This window comes from Ranitomeya variabilis, chromosome 4, assembly GCF_051348905.1.
Source record: "Ranitomeya variabilis isolate aRanVar5 chromosome 4, aRanVar5.hap1, whole genome shotgun sequence".
NCBI classification, from domain to species: domain Eukaryota; kingdom Metazoa; phylum Chordata; class Amphibia; order Anura; family Dendrobatidae; genus Ranitomeya; species Ranitomeya variabilis.
Window position 1 is genome coordinate 756,570,651 of NC_135235.1, and position 21,340 is coordinate 756,591,990.

The 21,340-nt window shown below is 43.7% G+C and overlaps 1 protein-coding gene across 1 annotated transcript in view; it reads left to right on the plus strand.

The window, feature by feature from the left end:
- The window catches only part of LOC143766829 (uncharacterized), a 193,805-nt gene that overhangs the window by 25,159 nt on the left and 147,306 nt on the right, over positions 1-21,340 (plus strand). Inside the window, exon 5 of the mRNA XM_077254810.1 lies at positions 76-199. Within this exon, the coding sequence (XP_077110925.1) occupies positions 76-199 (124 nt within the window). The remainder of the gene's footprint in view (positions 1-75; positions 200-21,340) is intronic.

Genomic DNA, 21,340 nt, shown 5'->3' on the forward strand with positions numbered 1-21,340 from the left:
GCTGGGAATGCTGGGACATTATACAGTAACACTATGAAGGGATCGGGGGGATGACGGTATCATTGTATGTGTCAGGTTCCTATAAGGTGTCAGGATGTCGCTGTCTATTTCTCCATGGAGGAGTGGGAGTATTTAGAAGGACACAGAGATCTGTACAAGAACATCATAATGGAGGTTCCCCAGCCCCTCACATCTCCAGGTAATAGACAGGACTAAATACACACGGCCTATAATTATCTGTATGTAAAGAATGAATTCAGTCCCTGTATGTGTTTCCTCAAGATCTATCCAGTAAGAGGACAACACCAGAGAGATGTCCCCGTCCTCTTCTTCCACAGGACTGTAAACAAGAAGATCCCAATGCTCCTCAGGATCATCAGGTAGATGGAGAGAAGGTGTCAGGAGATCTCCCTATGATGTGTAGACGCCGATGAAGGTCTTGTGCTCAGTCTTGTTTTTTCCACCAGTATTATATGTTTTATAATTGTGTATTGAGAACGGTGGAGATGGCAGGATTAGAGCTGATCATAGATGGGACTTCTCCATCTGTCGGTGACTTTTATAATATTTGTTTCAGGGTGAAGATCTGACCCATATTAATACTACAGAGACATATGTGAGGGGGGATGAGCGGTGTAAAGAGGAGATTCCCACATATGACTACCCAGGTGAGTAGTAACCACTAAATGCAGAGAAGTCACAGATTCTTCTCATCACCGGCTGTGGCTGCTTTATCGGTGGTGTAGTCCGGCCGTATTACCATGATCACCATTTTGCCTCTAGACCACAACATTCTCCTCCACCCAAAGCTGTTCTAATGACTTTGGTCATTGAAAGCCCTTTTCTATAGAACTTACAACCTGGTAGATCCACCTACCCCCTGGGTTTTAGGAGACGCTGTTACCTGCTCAGATCTGCGAACTACAAAGCCAAATTACAGCGTACGTAGAATGTGCTGACAAGATAGAAAATATTATGATGGGCCTGTAAGAGAAAGTGGAGGGTAGTGATGCTGTTGGCTTCCTAGAATGGTCCACCATAAATGAATGCAACTCTGGTTTACTGTTGTTTAATCTGTATTTGTAATTTGCAGTTAATGAGATTCTTGTGCTCTGCGGTGGGGCTGTGGGCGGGGCTTTATGTGGTGCTTTGGGGCGGGGCTTTGGGCGGGGCTTTGTGTTTTGTTCTGGGTCGGGGCTGTGGATGGGGCTTTATGTGGTGCTCTGGGGCGGGGCTGTGGGCGGGGCTTTATGTGGTGCTCTGATTACATATTCATCTGTATTGGCTTATGACAGGTCGCTGATCCCTCACTGACCTGACCCCATTTTTACATAATGCATATAACAGTGTTGATATTATTGTTGATAATGCCTGTATTGTTGTGGATATTGTGAGGCTTAGAAGAAAAATTACATCCTGCAAAATTACCCCAGTGGCGCCTGTCCAGTAGCATCTATCTCTTACTTATAGATGTAATGTTTTGTACACAGTCTATGTAGAGTCTTGTGCTTGGGTGCAAGGAAGACACAGGAGACACAGGTTTCGTTAGGACTTGCTTGTATTACTTCATACAAGTATGCCACAGAGAAACAGGTTTTACATAATTGCAGGCAGAAGTACAGAGGCAGGAGACACGGCAAGCGACACAGCAACCCAGAGTAAACCTGAAGTTTAGCATTAAGCACAAAACAGGTTCCGAGTCTCCCTCTCTCTGTTACTTCCCTGGTAAATGTTGATTAGCACGCAGCAGAGTTCCAGTGTCCACAAGTGTCCCAGAGATACACAGTAGGAGATGGCTGAATTACTAAGTCCAAGACTTCCATGAGCAGGTCACAGGCTGACTGCAGACATGATTCAGAAGCACTGATTGAACAGCTGAGGCTGCTTATAAAGGCAAGAGGTGGAGAACAGGGCGGAAACATAGAAGCTACAAACTCCATACTGACTCAGGGCAAATTAGCTGCAGCAAGACAAAGCAAAATGGCCGATGGAAAAACCAGGTTACAATAACAGAAAACACAGCAGATATAGCAAAGAGACTGAGAACCTTACATTACTCCCCCCTTAGGGACAGCCTCTGGATGACCTCAGATCAGGCTTGTCTGGGTACCTCTGATGGAACTGGCGGAGTAAGCGAGGAGCATTAATGACCACCCCCGGGTTAGCCCCCCCTTATTGAGAATTTGGGTAAAAAATGATTCCATTCGTTAGATCTTTGTTAGATCCGGTTTGATCAACCAAAATTAACGTTAGATCTCCCCTACAAAATTAGATATTTACGATCTATTTCAGGGGGGGCTAACCCGTAGCTAACCCCCCCTACTTTGAAATTTGCCGTTTTTTGGATGGATTCTAATAGATATTCGTTAGATCCGGTTTGATCAGCAAAAATTAACGTTAGATCTCCTTTCCTTCCCGAGATATTGGGGATGTCAGGTGGGGGGTTAGCTACGGGTTACCCCCCCCTACTTTGAAATTTGCCATTTTTTGGATGGATTCTAATAGATATTCGTTAGATCCGGTTTGATCAGCAAAAATTAACGTTAGATCTCCTTTCCTTCCCGAGATATTGGGGGCGTCAGGTGGGGGGTTAGCTACGGGTTAGCCCCCCCTACTTTGAAATTTGCCGTTTTTTGGATGGATTCTAATAGATATTCGTTAGATCCGGTTTGATCAGCAAAAATTAACGTTAGATCTCCTTTCCTTCCCGAGATATTGGGGGTGTCAGGTGGGGGGTTAGCTACGGGTTAGCCCCCCCTACTTTGAAATTTGCCGTTTTTTGGATGGATTCTAATAGATATTCGTTAGATCCGGTTTGATCAGCAAAAATTAACGTTAGATCTCCTTTCCTTCCCGAGATATTGGGGGTGTCAGGTGGGGGGTTAGCTACGGGTTAGCCCCCCCTACTTTGAAATTTGCCATTTTTTGGATGGATTCTTATAGATATTCGTTAGATCCGGTTTGATCAGCAAAAATTAACGTTAGATCTCCTTTCCTTCCCGAGATATTGGGGATGTCAGGTGGGGGGTTAGCTACGGGTTACCCCCCCCTACTTTGAAAGTTGCCATTTTTTGGATGGATTCTAATAGATATTCGTTAGATCCGGTTTGATCAGCAAAAATTAACGTTAGATCTCCTTTCCTTCCCGAGATATTGGGGGCGTCAGGTGGGGGGTTAGCTACGGGTTAGCCCCCCCTACTTTGAAATTTGCCGTTTTTTGGATGGATTCTAATAGATATTCGTTAGATCCGGTTTGATCAGCAAAAATTAACGATAGATCTCCTTTCCTTCCCGAGATATTGGGGGCGTCAGGTGGGGGGTTAGCTACGGGTTAGCCCCCCCTACTTTGAAATTTGCCGTTTTTTGGATGGATTCTAATAGATATTCGTTAGATCTGGTTTGATCAGCAAAAATTAACGATAGATCTCCTTTCCTTCCCGAGATATTGGGGGCGTCAGGTGGGGGGTTAGCTACGGGTTAGCCCCCCCCCTACTTTGAAATTTGCCATTTTTTGGATGGATTCTCATAGATATTTGTTAGATCCGGTTTGATCAGCAAAAATTAATGTTAGATCTCCTTTCCTTCCCGAGATATTGGGGTGTCAGGTGGGGGGTTAGCTACGGGTTAGCCCCCCCTACTTTGAAATTTGCCATTTTTTGGATGGATTCCCATAGATATTCGTTAGATCCGGTTTGATCAGCAAAAATTAACGATAGATCTCCTTTCCTTCCCGAGATATTGGGGGCGTCAGGTGGGGGGTTAGCTACGGATTAGCCCCCCTACTTTGAAATTTGCCGTTTTTTGGATGGATTCTAATAGATATTCGTAAGATCCGGTTTGATAAGCAAAAATTATTGTTAGATCTCCTTTCCTTCCCGAGATATTTACAATCTTTTTCTGGGGGAGGGGGCTAACCCGTAGCTGTCTGAATGCAAAATCCTACAGAGACAAGTAGCGGCTGGGAAAATTCATTGTGGCGGTCTGGACTAGAAATAGGAAAAGCAAATGACCCCAGTAACAGCAAACATCGCATGTGACCATTGGATATAAGGCCTCTTTCACATGATCTTAGTTTTGTTGTGTAATACGCTGTGTTTTTTCACGCATGTGTATTTCACGATGAAATGTACCCATTGAAACCGATGCGTTTATTCTCATGTGTTATTTTCACGCATACGCAAATGCGTGTAAAAAAAAATACAGCATGTTCTATTTTGTAGCATATTACACGATTAGCCCATTAATACAAATCACTGGGCTGCGTGAAATACGACGGTAAATACGCAGTGAGAACGCTGTATTTTTAACGCGCGCAATACGCATATGATCGTGTGAAAGAGGCCTAAAGGTAACAATCACTAGTGCGGTCTGCAGAGCGCCTGTGGAGCTAGTTTCTGCCTATCTATGGTCACTGTATGGGGGTAATATTGGGCTTTGCATGGTGTTTTATTTAGTCACAGTATGGCAGTATTATTTTATTACTACGTTGGTGTAACTCTCATCAGAGTGGGGGCAAGTAGGAAATCTTGGGTGAGTTCCCACACTTTTTTCCCAGAACTTGACCCCTGGTAGTACCTGATCTGTAATCCAATGTGAGCATGTGATGTACGGTGCTGAAGGGGTTCCCTGGGATTTCCCCAGACTGCAGAACGCTGGTGGGTTGACGTCACCCTGCCAGCGGGAAAGCTCAGGTAATCCTTACACTGCCACAACAGAGAAATGCCGGTGAGCAGTGCTCCCCTGCATATCGTCCTACCACTTCACTGCAGCGGCACGGGTACTCACGGCCTCCCTTGCTGTCGGCTACCTGTGGGTCTTGTACTGCAGGGCTTGTCTGTGGTTCCCTGGCGTTTCCCTGGCATAGGACACTGGAGGGGCGACGTCACCCCACCAGCAGGAGACACCAAGGAGCCCCTGCAGTACCACATTCAGAGTTTAACCCCTTTCTGACCTTGTACGGGATAGTACGTCCAAGGTCAGAACCCCCGCTTTGATGCAGGCTCCGGCGGTGAGCCCGCATCAAAGCCGGGACATGTCAGCTGTTTTGAACAGCTGACATGTACCCGCAATAGCGGCGGGTGAAATCGCGATTCACCCGCCGCTATTAACTAGTTAAATGCCGCTATCAATTGCTGACAGCGGCATTTAACCGGCGCTTCCGGCCAGGTGGCCGGAAATGAGCGCATCGCTGACCCCCGTCACATGATCGGGGGTCAGCGATGCTTCTTTATAGTAACCATAGAGGTCCTTGAGACCTCTATGGTTACTGATCCCAGCTAGCTGTGAGCGCCACCCTGTGGTCGGCGCTCACAGCACACCTGCATTTCTGCTGCATAGCAGCGATCTAATGATCGCTGCTATGTAGCAGAGGCGATCGAGTTGTGTCAGCTTCTAGCCTCCTATGGAGGCTATTGAAGCATGGCAAAAGTAAAAAAAAAAGTTAAAAAAAATGTGAAAAAAGTAAAAAAAATATAAAAGTTTAAATCACCCCCCTTTCGCCCCATTCAAAATAAATCAATAAAAAAAAAAAATCAAACGTACACATATTTGGTATCGCCGCGTTCAGAATCGCCCGATCTATCAATAAAAGAAAGCATTAACCTGATTGCTAAACAGCGTAGCGAGAAAAAAATTCGAAACGCCAGAATTACGTTTTTTGGTCGCCACGACATTGCGTTAAACTGCAATAATGTGCGATCAAAAGAACGTATCTGCACTGAAATGGTATCATTAAAAACGCCAGCTCGGCACACAAAAAATAAGCCCTCAGCCTACCCCAGATCATGAAAAATGGAGACGCTACGTGTATCGGAAAATGGCACTTTTTTTTTTTAGCAAAGTTTGGAATTTTTTTTCACCACTTAGATAAAAAATAACCTAGTCATGTTAGGTGTCTATGAACTCGTACTGACCTGGAGAATCAATGGCAGGTCAGTTTTAGCATTTAGTAAACCTACCAAAAAAGCCAAACAACAAACAAGTGTGGGATTGCACTTTTTTTGCAATTTCACTGCACTTGGAATTTTGTTCCCGTTTTTAGTACACGACATGGTAAAACCAATGATGTCGTTCAAAAGTACAACTTGTCCTGCAAAAAATAAGCCCTCACATGGCCATATTGACGGAAAAATAAAAAAAAGTTATGGCTCTGGGAAGGAGGGGAGCGAAAAACGAACACGGAAAATCCAAAAGTTAAGAAGGGGTTAATTCCGGCTCAGACAAAACAGGTGTCATATTTAAGCAGTGTGAACTTAGCCTAAGGCCTCTTTCACACTGGCGTTGTGCACTGCACGTCGCAATGCATCGTTAAGGGGAAAAAACACATCCTGCAAAGTTGTCTGCAGGATGCGTTTTTTCCCCATAGACTAACATTAGTGACGCATTGTGACGCATTGACACACGTCGCAACCGTCGTGCGACGGTTGCGTCATGTTGCGTCGCACCGTCGGCACCAAAAAACGTTTTTTGGTGTGTCGTGTGCAGCATTTCCGAACTCCGCCCCCTCCTCCCACAATGGGGCAGCGGATGCGTATAAAAACTGCATCCGCTGCCCCCGTTGTGCGGCGCTTCCACAGTATGCGTCGGTACGTCGTGCCGACGCAGCGCGACGGCCCCGTACCGATGCTAGTGTGAAAGTAGCTTAAAGGTACCTTCACACTCAGCAACTTTACAACGAGAACGACATCGATCCCTGACGTTGCAGCGTCCTGGTTAGCGATCTCATTGTGTTTGACACGCAGCAGCGATCTGGATCCCGCTGTGATATCGCTGGTCGGAGCTAGAAGTCCAGAACTTTATTTGGTTGTCAGGTCGGCGTGTATCGTCGTGTTTGACAGCAAAAGCAACGATGTCAGCAATGTTTTACATGGAGCTAACGACCTGTGAGAACGGTAAGTGCGTCACCGTTACGTCACTGGATCGCTCCTGCATCGTTGTGGAGCTGCTGTGTTTGACGTCTCTACAGCGACCTAAACAGCGACGCTGCAGCGATCGGCTCGTTGTCTATATCGCTGCAGTGTCGCTGAGTGTGACGGTACCTTAAGTCAGCAGATAAACTTTAATATGCCACTATGACATATCAAAAGTTACCTGAAAGTTAACAGGTGGGATAGCAGTGGAACAGAGGAACACAGCATGATGGAGCCGATCACATGCTTATCAGCTCCCTAAGCACTGCATGATGCCATTGAAAACCATATATGGAAAAACCAGGTGGGGCAATGGCTTGAAAACCAACTTAGCTCCTTTTACATTTGCATGTAGTTTTATCAACACAATGTATCAACTTTTGAGTGATTTTGATCCCACCCTCTGTTTGACCCTTTCTTTGGATGCTCATTTTCACTTCAGTCATAAGAGCAGGCAGAGAAACACATCCTCATACAAGTGTGTTCACTAACTAAATGTGAAGGTAGGTATTGATTTCCTATGTATGGCATATTTCTATGCAGGAAGGTCTGATCTACTGTTTGTAACTATCCTATCTTTATCTGTGCATGAGTGTGTGTATGGATCTGCTGATCAATGTATGCAGATATGGATGGCAGCAGGAGAATGGATGTAGAGAGCTGTGTGTTAGGAAATTAAATCCCACTTTAGGCTGCTTTCACACTAGCGTCGTACGACGCACGTCGCTATGCGTCATTCAGGATGCGTATTTTCCCCATAGACTAACATTAGCGACGCATTGCAACACATTGACACACGTCGCAACCGTCGTGCGACGGTTGCGTCGTGTTTTGGCGGACCGTCGGCACAAAAAAACATTACATGTAACTTTTTGTGTGTGTCGTGTCCCCCATTTCCGACCGCGGGTGCGTGGCCGGAACTCTGCCCCCTCCTCCCCGGAGCTCACAATGGGGCAGCGGATGCGTTGTAAAACTGCATCCGCTGCCCCCGTTGTGCTGCAATTTCACAGTATGCATCAGTACGTTGGGCGGACGCACTGCGACGGGCCGATGCTAGTGTGAAAGTAGCCTTAAGCACATAAGTGCACAATAGGAAAATGTGCCAAGTAGCTGCAAACCAGTCCTTTACTTCAAGCTTCTCCATTACGTTATTTGTGTTGGCCAATTTATTCATATATAGAATATTAGTCATTCACACAAGTGTTAAATGCTTCACTGAAATGCTAAGAACTGGCAGCAGAGCTGGGTCTAGTGACCACAGACCACATGGCCAGCCTAATCGTGCTGTTAGATAGCTGGCATGCGCTCAGTTCCGGGCACTGCAGCACCCAGACGGCACCTCGGAGTGGAGCGCCACTGGTGTCATTATTCTGTGTGTCTGCAGGACAATACAGGCCTGCTGACAGCTGCATAGGGTAGCATTAGGTGGAAGATTCCCTTTAAGCACACCAACATATATAAATACAAAAGAAAAAGAATAGAATCTAAGTCCGCAAGGACAGGGTCCTCTCCACTCTGTACCAGTCTGTCACTGTAAACTGGTTTACTGTAAGTGATATCTATAACCCTTTCTCATGTACAGCACCATGGAATTAATGGTGCTATATAAATAAATAATAATAATAAGAAGAAGCATGATGCCCATTAAAGAGGCATTCCCAGACTGATGGGTGTGCAGAGGCATGCAGTCTGAGGCAGCTAATTATCTTATCTGTCTCCTCCTCCAGCTTATGTGTTTAGATGGCCGACATCATCCACTATACTTGAGGAACTCCCCTGCTGGCACTGTTTACTTCCATGCAGGCTCATGTGCAGATTGCAAGTACACAAGAGTGTGCCAGATGTCAGCTATCCAACCACCTCCAGCTCATGGACCAGAGGAGATGCCAGAGAAATGATAGTCGGCGGCCTGAAACTGCATTGAAACTTATTAATTCTCTGAGGGGCAGACGACAGGCAGTGCTCTGACCATCAGGGAATGACGGCAAGAATAATGCTGCGAGCAGCATTTTCTCCCCACTACTTTCCCACCCAGTCTTACGATGACATGACGGGACGGTGAAGTAGTGGGGGAAAAAAAGGTAATGATAGTCCTATTTAAAGTGAATGGGACCGTCACGTCGCCTTTTTTTTTCCTGCCATGATGGCAGTCATTGATGGGGAAAAATTGTGAGCATGGACACAGCCTTAAAGAGTACCTGAACCTTTACTCTGTATTCTGTCATGCTGTGGCTGATGGCCACAGCATGACAGAAAACTGTGTGCAGCTGCAGCTGTGCTCCAGGCCTCCTGCAGCCCGCAGTGCTGCTGCAAATGCCACATCACCCCTCCTCCCACCGCCAGAGCCAGGAATCGCTTGACTGATCTGGCAAAATGATAAATGAGTCTAGGTCCTCGCGCTGGGGGCAGGCCAGGAGTGGCTGCGATGTGGCCGCTTCCTGGAATGAAGGCCACGCCCCCTGCAACATCACATGATGCAGCAGACTGCCGCGTCATGCGACGTCGGCTCTTGGCCCGTTCAATGGCTGTGGGTGGGCGGGCCTCAGCGGCGGTGTAATGCCTAATGACCTGGTTCATCACCAGCTCATTGAAGGTTTCCACTCACCAGATTCGGCGGGTTAGGGGGGCCCCCGACCAGTGCAGCGGCGTTGGGGACAGATGTCCCACAGCACTAAAGCACATACCTTACTGTCATGCTGTGGCCAGCAGCCAAAGCATGACAGAATTAAAAAAAATGAAAAATTAAAAGAAGGTTCCGGTACCCTTTTAACAAAATCCATTTTTTGATGACAGTTCAACTTTACAATGACATTCCAACCAAAACACTGAGATGTCCCTGGTGTATTGGCGATTAAGTAGGATCACTTTCCATGTTACATGCAATAATAATGTTTTTTGAAACTAGACATATACCTTTTAATATCTTAATAGTGACAAGAAAAAAAAACATACTAGCTTATCCATTTAATTGTTTTCCTATTTTTGTTTTTAGATGCCACGAAAACCCTCTATTGATAGTCAGACATTAAAAAAAACATTAAAATCTTATCCTGGCATTTTCAATGCTAATGGAAAGTTAAAGTCAGCCTCTGATCCTATCTGGAGGGAAGTATGTTCTCACCCCTCCTTGCAGAAATATAGCTCCTTGATGGAGGAATCAGAAACTTCCCAGGCTATATTTAAACCCAAACAGATACATGACTATGTATTTCAAAATAGGTATGATTTGCAGACATTCTTACGTATGGAACATAACATCTTGCCTCAATCAAAAGATACAGAACCTAAGGAGTTGTGGCCTGACACAAGCACATCTGATGAAAACTCTTCAGACGAACACTCTTCAGAGGGTGGCTTTGTGCGCACACAGGGACAAGAACCAACACTTCTATGGCATGTATTAATCCCTTATGACCAATACTTAGAGATCAAGCCCAAAACAGTGTTCTATAATGAGGGTGACAGCAAAAAGAGGCGCAGGGTGCTCAAAAAACACGCATGGACTTCTATTATAACAGAGGTTCTTTATAAACAGCATGGACTCCCATGTGCCTTCTCCTTTAGGAGGAACAAAGTTCGTATGGGTGAAGACAAAGCAAGAAAGTTCTTAACTGCAGATGGGCATTGCACAGAGTGCAAAGCAGCAGTGCATATTTCTGCAGAAGAGGAACCTGATCTGGGAAACCCTTTAATTCTTCATGTTCGAGCCCCTGACACAAGACCCATACCACATTCCAAAAAAAATCAGTTGAGAGGTGAGAAGAGAAGGAAACTTGGAGAAGAAATGTTAAAAACTTTACCCTCCAATTGGAGACGAGAAACAATTGATTCCGAAATAGCATTTGGAGAAAAGGAACCACCAACCATACCATCACTAAGAATTTGTCAAGATGCTAGGCAAGAAGCTATGGATAGGATGTTTGGTACACCAAAGTTGAAAGATCCAGTTTTATCACTGTCTCAGATGAAGAGTACTCATAAGTATGCAGGAGATATTCATACTATCTCATATGATGGTTTTTTTGTTCATTATTGGTCAAAGGAACAAATATATATTTTTTAGAAGTATTGTTCAAAGCATTGCTTCCCTCGCATTCAAGTAGATGCCACAGGGAGTTTGGTATGCAAAATAAAACGAGAAAAAAAATTGTCTGCTCATATTTTTTTATATGAGATTGTTATTAACTTTGAGAATACACAAATGAGTGTATCTCAAATGTTGAGTGAAACTCAAGATACTCCAACTATAACTTTTTGGCTGGAAAAATGGATAAAGGATGTACAGAAATTGCCTAAAGAATGTGTCTGTGACTTTTCTCATGCATTACTTGGTGCATTGTCACGAGCTCTAAATGACTGTAGCCTTAACACATACTTGAGGACTTGCTTGTTCCTCTTACTTGGCAATAGAAGTGAAAAACCGAAATGCTATATACGAGGAGATGTTGCCCACCTGATTAAAACTGTATGTCGGTGGAAGTGCTTTCCAAAAAATGCAAAACTTGTGAGGAAGTTCTATATACGATGTGTTGGACTTCTGGTCAAGTGTGAATCATTTGACATTCTTAAACAACTTGTTCTCAGTACCTTTATTCTTTGTGTATCTGAGACAACAGGTAATGTCAGTGATCGTGAAACATCAAAATATAAAACATCAAAGGCATACCTTTGCCATTGCATCGAGACTGGGAACTTGAGAATTATTGATGAGTATATGGAGAATTGTCAGGAGACTGAAATACTCAGTGATGAAAATGAAAAGAACTATAGTGAGCCACTGTCAGGTTGGCTAAATGACATTGTGCAAGAAGCAGAAACTGCAAGTCTAGAACAGGGGGAACAGCCAAACCCTTACTTCTGTCCAGATTTTTCTCATAAACTAGTTCAGCTTCTGAAGTATTTTCCTATTTGGACATCTGTGATGCAACCAGTTTTTAAATCACCAAATAAAACAGCCTCTTCTGCATCAGTTGAGGGAGATTTTGGCCTTTTGAAGAACTCCATTCTTCAGCATATTCAAACTCCAATGCGAGTTGACAAATTTGTTGCATTACATTTAAGTGCTCTGTGTGGGCGCTCAAAAATAGCAGCTGCTGTACATGTCACAGAAAGTAACAGTTTAGTAACATTGCAAAAGGAAGAGGTCATCGATGAATCTGCCATAGACAAACATAGGCAGCAGGAAAAAAGTAATGAAAAAGAAGTGGTTAGTGAAAACATAAAGAAACTGACAGACACTCTCCTGCCTCTTCAACAATCTACGAAAGAAACAAGTGTTTTAGAAAGTAGGAACACAGAACAGAGTGTGGTAGAGCTTAGGGAAGAAGAATGTTGGCGGGGTAAAACCAACTCTCAATTGAAAATTGTACATGCTCCCATAGCACAAAATGAAGGTGATAAATCATTGAAGTCCAAGGATTTACTTTCCCCACTGAATATACCTTTCAAGAAGAGACCAACATATTTAACGCCGTATCCAAATATATGTCAAATAATTGATGATCCTTGTACACGAAAAGTTTTAGGTATCCTGCGCAATGGGAATCTCTTGAACACCATTAATATAAATAATAACGTGTATAAGGTCAATAATACATGTCCATTTGACTCTCTGCTGCATAGTTTGTCAACCATGTTTGTTGATTATGACTCATACAGAAACTTCATAATTAACTCTAAAAACCCATTTTTGGGTGTTGTTAAGTATTTTGTGGAATTTGGAGCAAATCAAAACATGTACAGAAAGAGAGCTCAGTTGATACTGGAAAATTACACAAGCCACACACTTGTAGGTGGAATTACGAGTTTGGATGCAGAAGATTACATTGGCCATACAGTAGAAGTGTTTTTAAAAGACATCCCCAGTTCAACAGAAATATCTACATGTCAAAATATCACATGTAAAAACAACAAAGAACGATGCAATATCTTTTGGCCAATCAACACTAATGATGTAAAACATGGTTTTGAGCATGCTATGCAAATTTCATCTAAGGTCATTAATAAACCATGTACACCCAACTGCAGCCAACGTACTACGATTATCTACAAACCAGGACCACATCTTATAATAGAGCCACGTGTTGGTTTACCGATAAAGCAACGGATCTCTGAATTCCCCACTCAAGTGATCATATCAGATATACGTTATACATTAGGAGCCATTATAATGCATGTTCAAGGAAACCATTACATTTCTTATTGTAGAAGAAAGGACAGTTGTTGGGAAGTTTACGACGACATGAGCTACTCTGTAAAAAACGTAGACCCAAATAAATTATGTGGAAATGCAGAAGTTGTAATATATGTTAAAATGTAGCTTTTCCTGTTTACAGGTATAACAAATGAGTAAAGACAGTCGCTCTTTAAAGAGTAGCTAAACTTTTAAGCAAGTTTACCTCTATTGTCTCCTCGGGCCTTGTTGTTATGACTTTACTTAGTCCTGCAGCAGTACAGCGCAACTGGCCGCTGCATTGCACTGTCTCCCCAATGTCCACCAGATATTTCATCTTGCTGGTGACTACATATGTAGTCAGTCACCCAAGATTGCACCAGAAGTGATCAGAGCCTTCCTTTCCTTATTGCTAATCAGATTTCAGAGGAAAGGAAGCCTCCGATTGGGGCTGATGCTATCTTGGGTGACTACACATGTAGACACTTGCCAGAGAAAATATTGGGTGGATGTCAGGTAGACAGAGTGGGTGTAAATGGCAAGAACCATGGCTGATACCACAGTGTAGGAACACAAAACTGGCAGGACTAAAGGTACCTTCACACATAACTATTTCGTTAACGATATCGTTGCAACGTCACGCTTTTTGGTGACGTAGCAACGATCCCGCTAACGATCTCGTTATGTGTGACAGCGACCAACGATCAGGCCCCTGCTGGGAGATCGTTGGTCGTAGGGAATAATCAGGACCTTTATTTCATCGCTGATCACCCGCTGTCATCGCTTGATCGGCATGTGTGACGCCGATCCAGCGATGTGTTCACTTGTAACCAGGGTAAACATCGGGTTACTAAGTGCAGGGCCGCGCTTAGTAACCGGATATTTACCCTGGTTACCTTTGTAAAAGTAAAAAAAAAAAAAAAACACTACATACACACATCCCGATGTCTGTCACGTCCTCCGCCATCAGCTTCCCTGCAATGACTGTCAGCGCCGGCCGTAAAGCAGAGCACAGCGGTGACGTCACCGCTGTGCTCTGCTTTATGGCGTGCAGTGCAGAAAAGCTCTCGGCAGCAGCGCGTGAATGCCGGGGGACGTGACAGACTCAGAATGTGAGTATATAGTGTTTCTTTTTTTACTTTTACAATGGTAACCAGGGTAAATATCGGGTTACTAAGTGCGGCCCTGCGCTTAGTAGCCCGATGTTTACCCTGGTTACCTGGGGACTTTGGCATCGTTGAAGAAGGTTCAACAATGCCGAAGTCTTTCCCCTGATCGTTGGTCGCTGGAGAGAGCTGTCTGTGTGACAGCTCCCCAGCGACCACACAACGACTTACCAACGATCACGATCGCTGGTTGTGATCGTTGGTAAGTCGTTTAGTGTAACGGTACCTTAAGGTAAGTTATAATGAGGGTGGGGAAGCCAATTGAGTTAAACTGGTTTGAAAGTTAAGCTATTCTTTAAAACACTTCTTGTAAAGCTAAGGCTGGGGGTCAGGGGGGTTTCATTCAGCTCCTCTGTCAAAAAGAAGAGGCTGAATACAACAAAACAAAGACTTTTGCTTGAATCAGCTCCTCACAGGCTGAGCACAGCTACAGCATCTACTAGGAGCTAAAGCCAGCCTCGGAGCGTTCTGACCGCCACGCACTTCTTTCTATCCAAAGACTGTTTTCCATTCCTAAGTAGGGTTTTTGTATGAGTGGATAAAAACTATAAGGGAAATGGAGATAAATTTATTCAAATATGTTTAATATCATAGAATACCAATAATAATTTACAATAAATATTCACGAAAGATGTAGGCTGTATCTAAAGAATAGAAGTACTGAAAATTCCCATGAGTGCCAAATAACTCAAACAAAGGAAAGAAGAAGAAAAACAGTAACACCCCGGTGTTGGGGTCTTATGGTGTTCTTCTTTCTTTTGTTTGAGTTACTTTGCACTCATGGGAATTTTCAGTCCTTCTATTCTTTAGATACAGCCTACATCTTTCGTGAATATTTATTGTAAATTATTATTGGTATGCTATGATATTAAACATTTGAATACATTTATATCTAGTCACATTAGTAATTTTCTCTGTTTTTTGTATAAGTCAAACACCGATAACTCAGGAACTCCGTCTAGATGTTAAAATATATGTGTTCTATTTATATTACAGGGATTTGCAGTCCTAAACTTTCAGGTTTCCATTGTTAAATATCTATTTCTGTAAGGTATTACTTTTACTTGTGTTTTTCACTGTACTAATAAGTAAGATTTATTTTTCTGATAATTAAATTGATTAAAAATGAGACCACATGAGTTTTTGTTTAGTCTATGTACAGGCATTTTTAACCCCTTGATGACCGGCCATTGACTTTTGCCGACGAGGCTAGTCGGGCCTTATTCCTCCGACATAGAGTTTTCATGTCGGGCGCGGGAATGGCAGCCCCAGCTAGCCCCGTCGGCAATCGCAGGATCCCAGCTGTCCTACCGTCAGCTGGGATCACAACCCCCCAAAATTAAATATTTTAATATTTATTCTACACGGTAAACGCCACAAAAAAATAAAAAAAGCCATAATTTCTATTTTTTTTCTCTGTTTGAGTCAAAAAGTCATAAAACGCGATAAACAAATCGGATATACCCCAAAATGGTCCGAATAAAAACTACAGCTCTTCCAGCAAAAAATGAGGCATCCAACAGCTCTGTAGTCAGACTAATAAAAGCGCTACGGGGCTGCGCATGCGGCGAGGCAAAATCCTCTCTTATTATTTAAAAAAAACAGTTTTACTTTTTAAAAGTAGTAAAAAAAAATAAAATTACATAAATTTGGTATTGGTGTGTCCGACCTGACCCGGAGAATAAAGTAATTCTGTTATTTTTAACGCACGGGAAATTAACTAAAAATAAAACTCAAAAAACATTAGCGTAATTATTTTTTTTTTAATTTTCCCTCTCCTAAAAAATAAATAAAAGTTATACAAAACATTATATGCACCCCAAAGTGGTGTCAAGGAAAAATACAACTTGCTACGCAAAAAACAAGCCCCCCTACTTTGAAATTTGCATTTTTTCTTCTAAATTCTGATAGATATTCATTAGATCCGGTTTGATCAGCAAAAATTAACGTTAGATCTCCTGCCGTTCCTGAGATATTGGGGGTGTCAGGTGGGGGGTTAGCTACGGGTTACCCCCCTACTTTTTACCCCCCGACATTTGCTGGTTTTTTTAATGGATTCTGATAGATATTCGTTAGATCTGTTTGAGCAGCGGCGACTTCGGCAGGGGCCAGTTGTGGGCAGCATCAGGATGTGTCGCGGTGGGGAAGGGGAGCAGTGTGCTGCGATAATTGTGGAGAGGCGGGCCTGTAGGCATCACGGGGGGCGACAATGACTCACTGACCGAACTTTCAGATTGTACCACTCACTCACCAACTCCTCACTTCACTCTCTCTCTGTTGGTCTTCCCCGAATGCTCTGTCCTTGGACCCCTCCTCTTCTCCATCTACACCTCAGACCGCTGCTCAAACGGATCTAACGAATATCTATTAGAATCCATCCAAAAAACGGCAAATTTCAAAGTAGGGGGGGGGGGGGCTAACCCGTAGCTAACTCCCCACCTCACACCCCCAATATCTCGGGAAGGAAAGGAGATCTAACGTTAATTTTTGCTGATCAAACTGGATCTAACGAATATCTATTACAATCCATCCTAAAAACAGCAAATTTCAAAGTAGGGGGGGCTAACCCGTAGCTAACCCCCCCACCTGACACCCCCAATATCTCGGGAAGGAAAGGAGATCTAACGTTAATTTTTGCTGATCAAACCGGATCTAACGAATATCTATTAGAATCCATCCAAAAAACGGCAAATTTCAAAGTGGGGGGGGGGGGGGTAACCCGTAGCTAACCCCCCACCTGACACCCCCAATATCTCGGGAAGGAAAGGAGATCTAACGTTAATTTTTGCTGATCAAACCGGATCTAACGAATATCTATTAGAATCCATCCAAAAAACAGCAAATTTCAAAGTGGGGGGGGGGGGGGCTAACCAGTAGCTAACCCCCCACCTGACACCCCCAATATCTCGGGAAGGAAAGGAGGTCTAACATTAATTTTTGCTGATCAAACCGGATCTAACGAATATCTATGAGAATCCATCCAAAAAACGGCAAATTTAAAAGTAGGGGGGGCCTAACCCGTAGCTAACCCCCCCACCTGACACCCCCAATATCTCGGGAAGGAAAGGAGATCTAACGTTAATTTTTGCTGATCAAACCGGATCTAACGAATATCTATTAGAATCCATCCAAAAAACGGCAAATTTCAAAGTAGGGGGGGCTAACCCGTAGCTAACCCCCCACCTGACGCCCCCAATATCTCGGGAAGGAAAGGCGATCTAACGTTAATTTTTGCTGATCAAACCGGATCTAACGAATATCTATTAGAATCCATCCAAAAAATGGCAAATTTCAAAGTAGGGGGGGGGTAACCCGTAGCTAAACCCCCACCTGACACCCCCAATATCTCGGGAAGGAAAGGAGATCTAACGTTAATTTTTGCTGATCAAACCGGATCTAACGAATATCTATTAGAATCCATCCAAAAAACGGCAAATTTCAAAGTAGGGGGGGCTAACCCGTAGCTAACCCCCCACCTGACGCCCCCAATATCTCGGGAAGGAAAGGAGATCTAACGTTAATTTTTGCTGATCAAACCGGATCTAACGAATATCTATGAGAATCCATCCAAAAAATGGCAAATTTCAAAGTAGGGGGGGCTAACCCGTAGCTAACCACCCACCTGACACCCCAATATCTCGGGAAGGAAAGGAGATCTAAAGTTAATTTTTGCTGATCAAACCGGATCTAACGAATATCTATGAGAATCCATCCCAAAAATGGCAAATTTCAAAGTAGGGGGGGCTAACCCGTAGCTAACCCCCCACCTGACACCCCCAATATCTCGGGAAGGAAAGGAGATCTAACGTTAATTTTTGCTGATCAAACCGGATCTAACGAATATCTATTAGAATCCATCCAAAAAACGGCAACTTTCAAAGTAGGGGGGGGCTAACCCGTAGCTAACCCCCCACCTGACGCCCCCAATATCTCGGGAAGGAAAGGAGATCTAACGTTAATTTTTGCTGATCAAACCGGATCTAACGAATATCTATTAGAATCCATCCAAAAAACAGCAACTTTCAAAGTAGGGGGGGCTAACCCGTAGCTAACCCCCCACCTGACGCCCCCAATATCTCGGGAAGGAAAGGAGATCTATCGTTAATTTTTGCTGATCAAACCGGATCTAACGAATATCTATTAGAATCCATCCAAAAAACGGCAAATTTCAAAGTAGGGGGGGCTAACCCGTAGCTAACCCCCCACCTGACGCCCCCAATATCTCGGGAAGGAAAGGAGATCTAACGTTAATTTTTGCTGATCAAACCGGATCTAACGAATATCTATTAGAATCCATCCAAAAAATGGCAAATTTCAAAGTAGGGGGGGGTAACCCGTAGCTAACCCCCCACCTGACATCCCCAATATCTCGGGAAGGAAAGGAGATCTAACGTTAATTTTTGCTGATCAAACCGGATCTAACGAATATCTATTAGAATCCATCCAAAAAACGGCAAATTTCAAAGTAGGGGGGGCTAACCCGTAGCTAACCCCCCACCTGACACCCCCAATATCTCGGGAAGGAAAGGAGATCTAACGTTAATTTTTGCTGATCAAACCGGATCTAACGAATATCTATTAGAATCCATCCAAAAAACGGCAAATTTCAAAGTAGGGGGGGCTAACCCGTAGCTAACCCCCCACCTGACACCCCCAATATCTCGGGAAGGAAAGGAGATCTAACGTTAATTTTTGCTGATCAAACCGGATCTAACGAATATCTATTAGAATCCATCCAAAAAACGGCAAATTTCAAAGTAGGGGGGGTTAGCTACGGGTTAGCCCCCCCTTAAATAGATCGTAAATATCTAATTTTGTAGGGGAGATCTAACGTTAATTTTGGTTGATCAAACCGGATCTAACAAAGATCTAACGAATGGAATCATTTTTTACCCAAATTCTCAATAAGGGGGGGCTAACCCGGGGGTGGTGCATTAATGTTATTAACCAGTTCCCATGAGTTGTCCTCAACTGGGTAGCCCTACCATTTAATCAGGTATTGTAGCTGATTCCTATATAACCTGGAATCCAGAATCTTCTCCACCACAAATTCCTCTTGACCATCAATCAGCACTGGATCAGGATGGGGAGAGGAACGTCCAGGAAAAGTATTAGGTACTGCTGCCTTTAGTAAAGAAACGTGAAAGACCGGGTGAATTCTCATAGTTCTGGGCAGTTGAAGACGACAAGCAACGGCACTTACAATCTTACTGATCTTGTAGGGTCCAATGTACTTATTTCCCAATCTGGATGATGGGATTCTCAATTTAAGATTTTTAGTTGATAGCCAGACAGAGTCTCCTACCTTGAAAGTTGGTGCAGGTTTACGAGATTTATCTGCTACTCTCTTATACCTTTCCTGAGCCAATTTCAGATTTTCCTTTAGAAGATCAATATTCTGTTGTATAGACGTGATTCTTTCAGCCACAGCTGGCAAGGGCTTATCTATGGGAAATTGAGGAAGAATGTTAGGGTGATAACCTAGATTGGCGTAAAAAGGAGACTGCTTAGTGGAAGCGCTCTGAGAGTTATTATAGGAGAACTCGGCCAGTGGAAGTAAATCCACCCAATCATCCTGTAGGTGGCAGATAAAGCAGCGGAGATACTGCTCCAGGGTCTGATTAGTCCTTTCTGTTTGTCCATTAGTCTGGGGATGAAAAGCAGAAGAAAGGTTTATTTAATGTCCAATGCGGCACAAAAATTCTGCCACAACCTTGAAGTGAATTGCACCCCTCGATCAGAAATGACCTAATCCGGTACTCCATGCAAGCGAAACACATTTTGAATCATTAAATCTGATGTCTGTTTAGCAGTGGGTAAGCCGACGCAGGGAATAAAATGAGCCGCATTTGTCAACCGATCCACTACCACTAGAATGGTGTTCTTCCCTTGAGAGGTTGGCAACTCCACAATGAAATCCATGGAAATGGATCCCCATGGACGGGAAGGGGTGGGTAGGGGTTGCAATAGACCTGTTGGCACAAACTTGGCATGAAGTGACATAATTTAGAACATGTTTTCTGTAAGTGGGCCACCAAAAGAAACGTGAAAGAAATTCTCGTGTCTTTAGAACTCCTCTATGCCCAGCTATCTTAGAATCGTGGATGAGTTGCAATACTCTCAATCTGACTGTTTCAGGTATATACAGGCGTTGCCCCTGAAACCACACACCATTCTTATAAACAAGGCTTACGTCTCTAGGAGGTTGTGCCAGCAAAGAATCCGAATGGTATGCTTCCTTGATGTCCTTAAGTAGATCTTGATTATGAATCACTCCCAGGAATCTAAAATCAGGAAGAATAGTCTTAGGAGGAGTAGATGGATGAGTCTCCGTTGAATGGATCCTAGAGAGTGCATCAATCTTTCCATTGCACGATCCTGGCCTATAAGAGATTATGAAATCAAATTGGTTTAAGAAAAGATTCCAACGGGCCTGGCGAGGAGTCAGGCACTTAGCCGATCTTATAAATTCAAGGTTGCGCTGGTCAGTTAGCACGACTATTTGCTGTGCAGCTCCCTGAAGTAGATATCTCCATTCCTTGAATGCGGCAATAATAGCTAGCAATTCTCTATTGCCTACATCATAGTTCCTCTCAGCTGCAGATAACCGCTGGGAAAAGAAAGCACAGGGATGCAATACATTCTTCTCACCTGTTCTCTGGGAGAGTATAGCTCCGATGGCACAGTCTGAGGCATCCACCTCTACTATAAAGGCAAGTTCAGGGTTGGGATGCACTAGGATAGGTGCTGTGGTAAATTTATCCTTCAGACTGGAGAATGCTTCTTGGGCTTGAGGGGTCCAAGTGAAGCTAGACTCTTTCCGGGTAAGTTGTGTGATAGGTGTCACTACCTCAGAAACATTTCTAATAAAACGCCTGTAGAAATTGGCAAACCCAATGAAGCGCTGCACTTCCTTCACATTCCTGGGAACTGGCCAATTCTTGATGGCTTGAGTCTTGCTTCCATCCATACTAATTCCCTGTGTAGACATTACATACCCCAGAAATTGAATTTCGGTCCGATGGAATTCACACTTCTCCAGTTTAATGTAAAGATGGTTCTGTCGTAGACGTTCTAAGACCATTCTCACATGT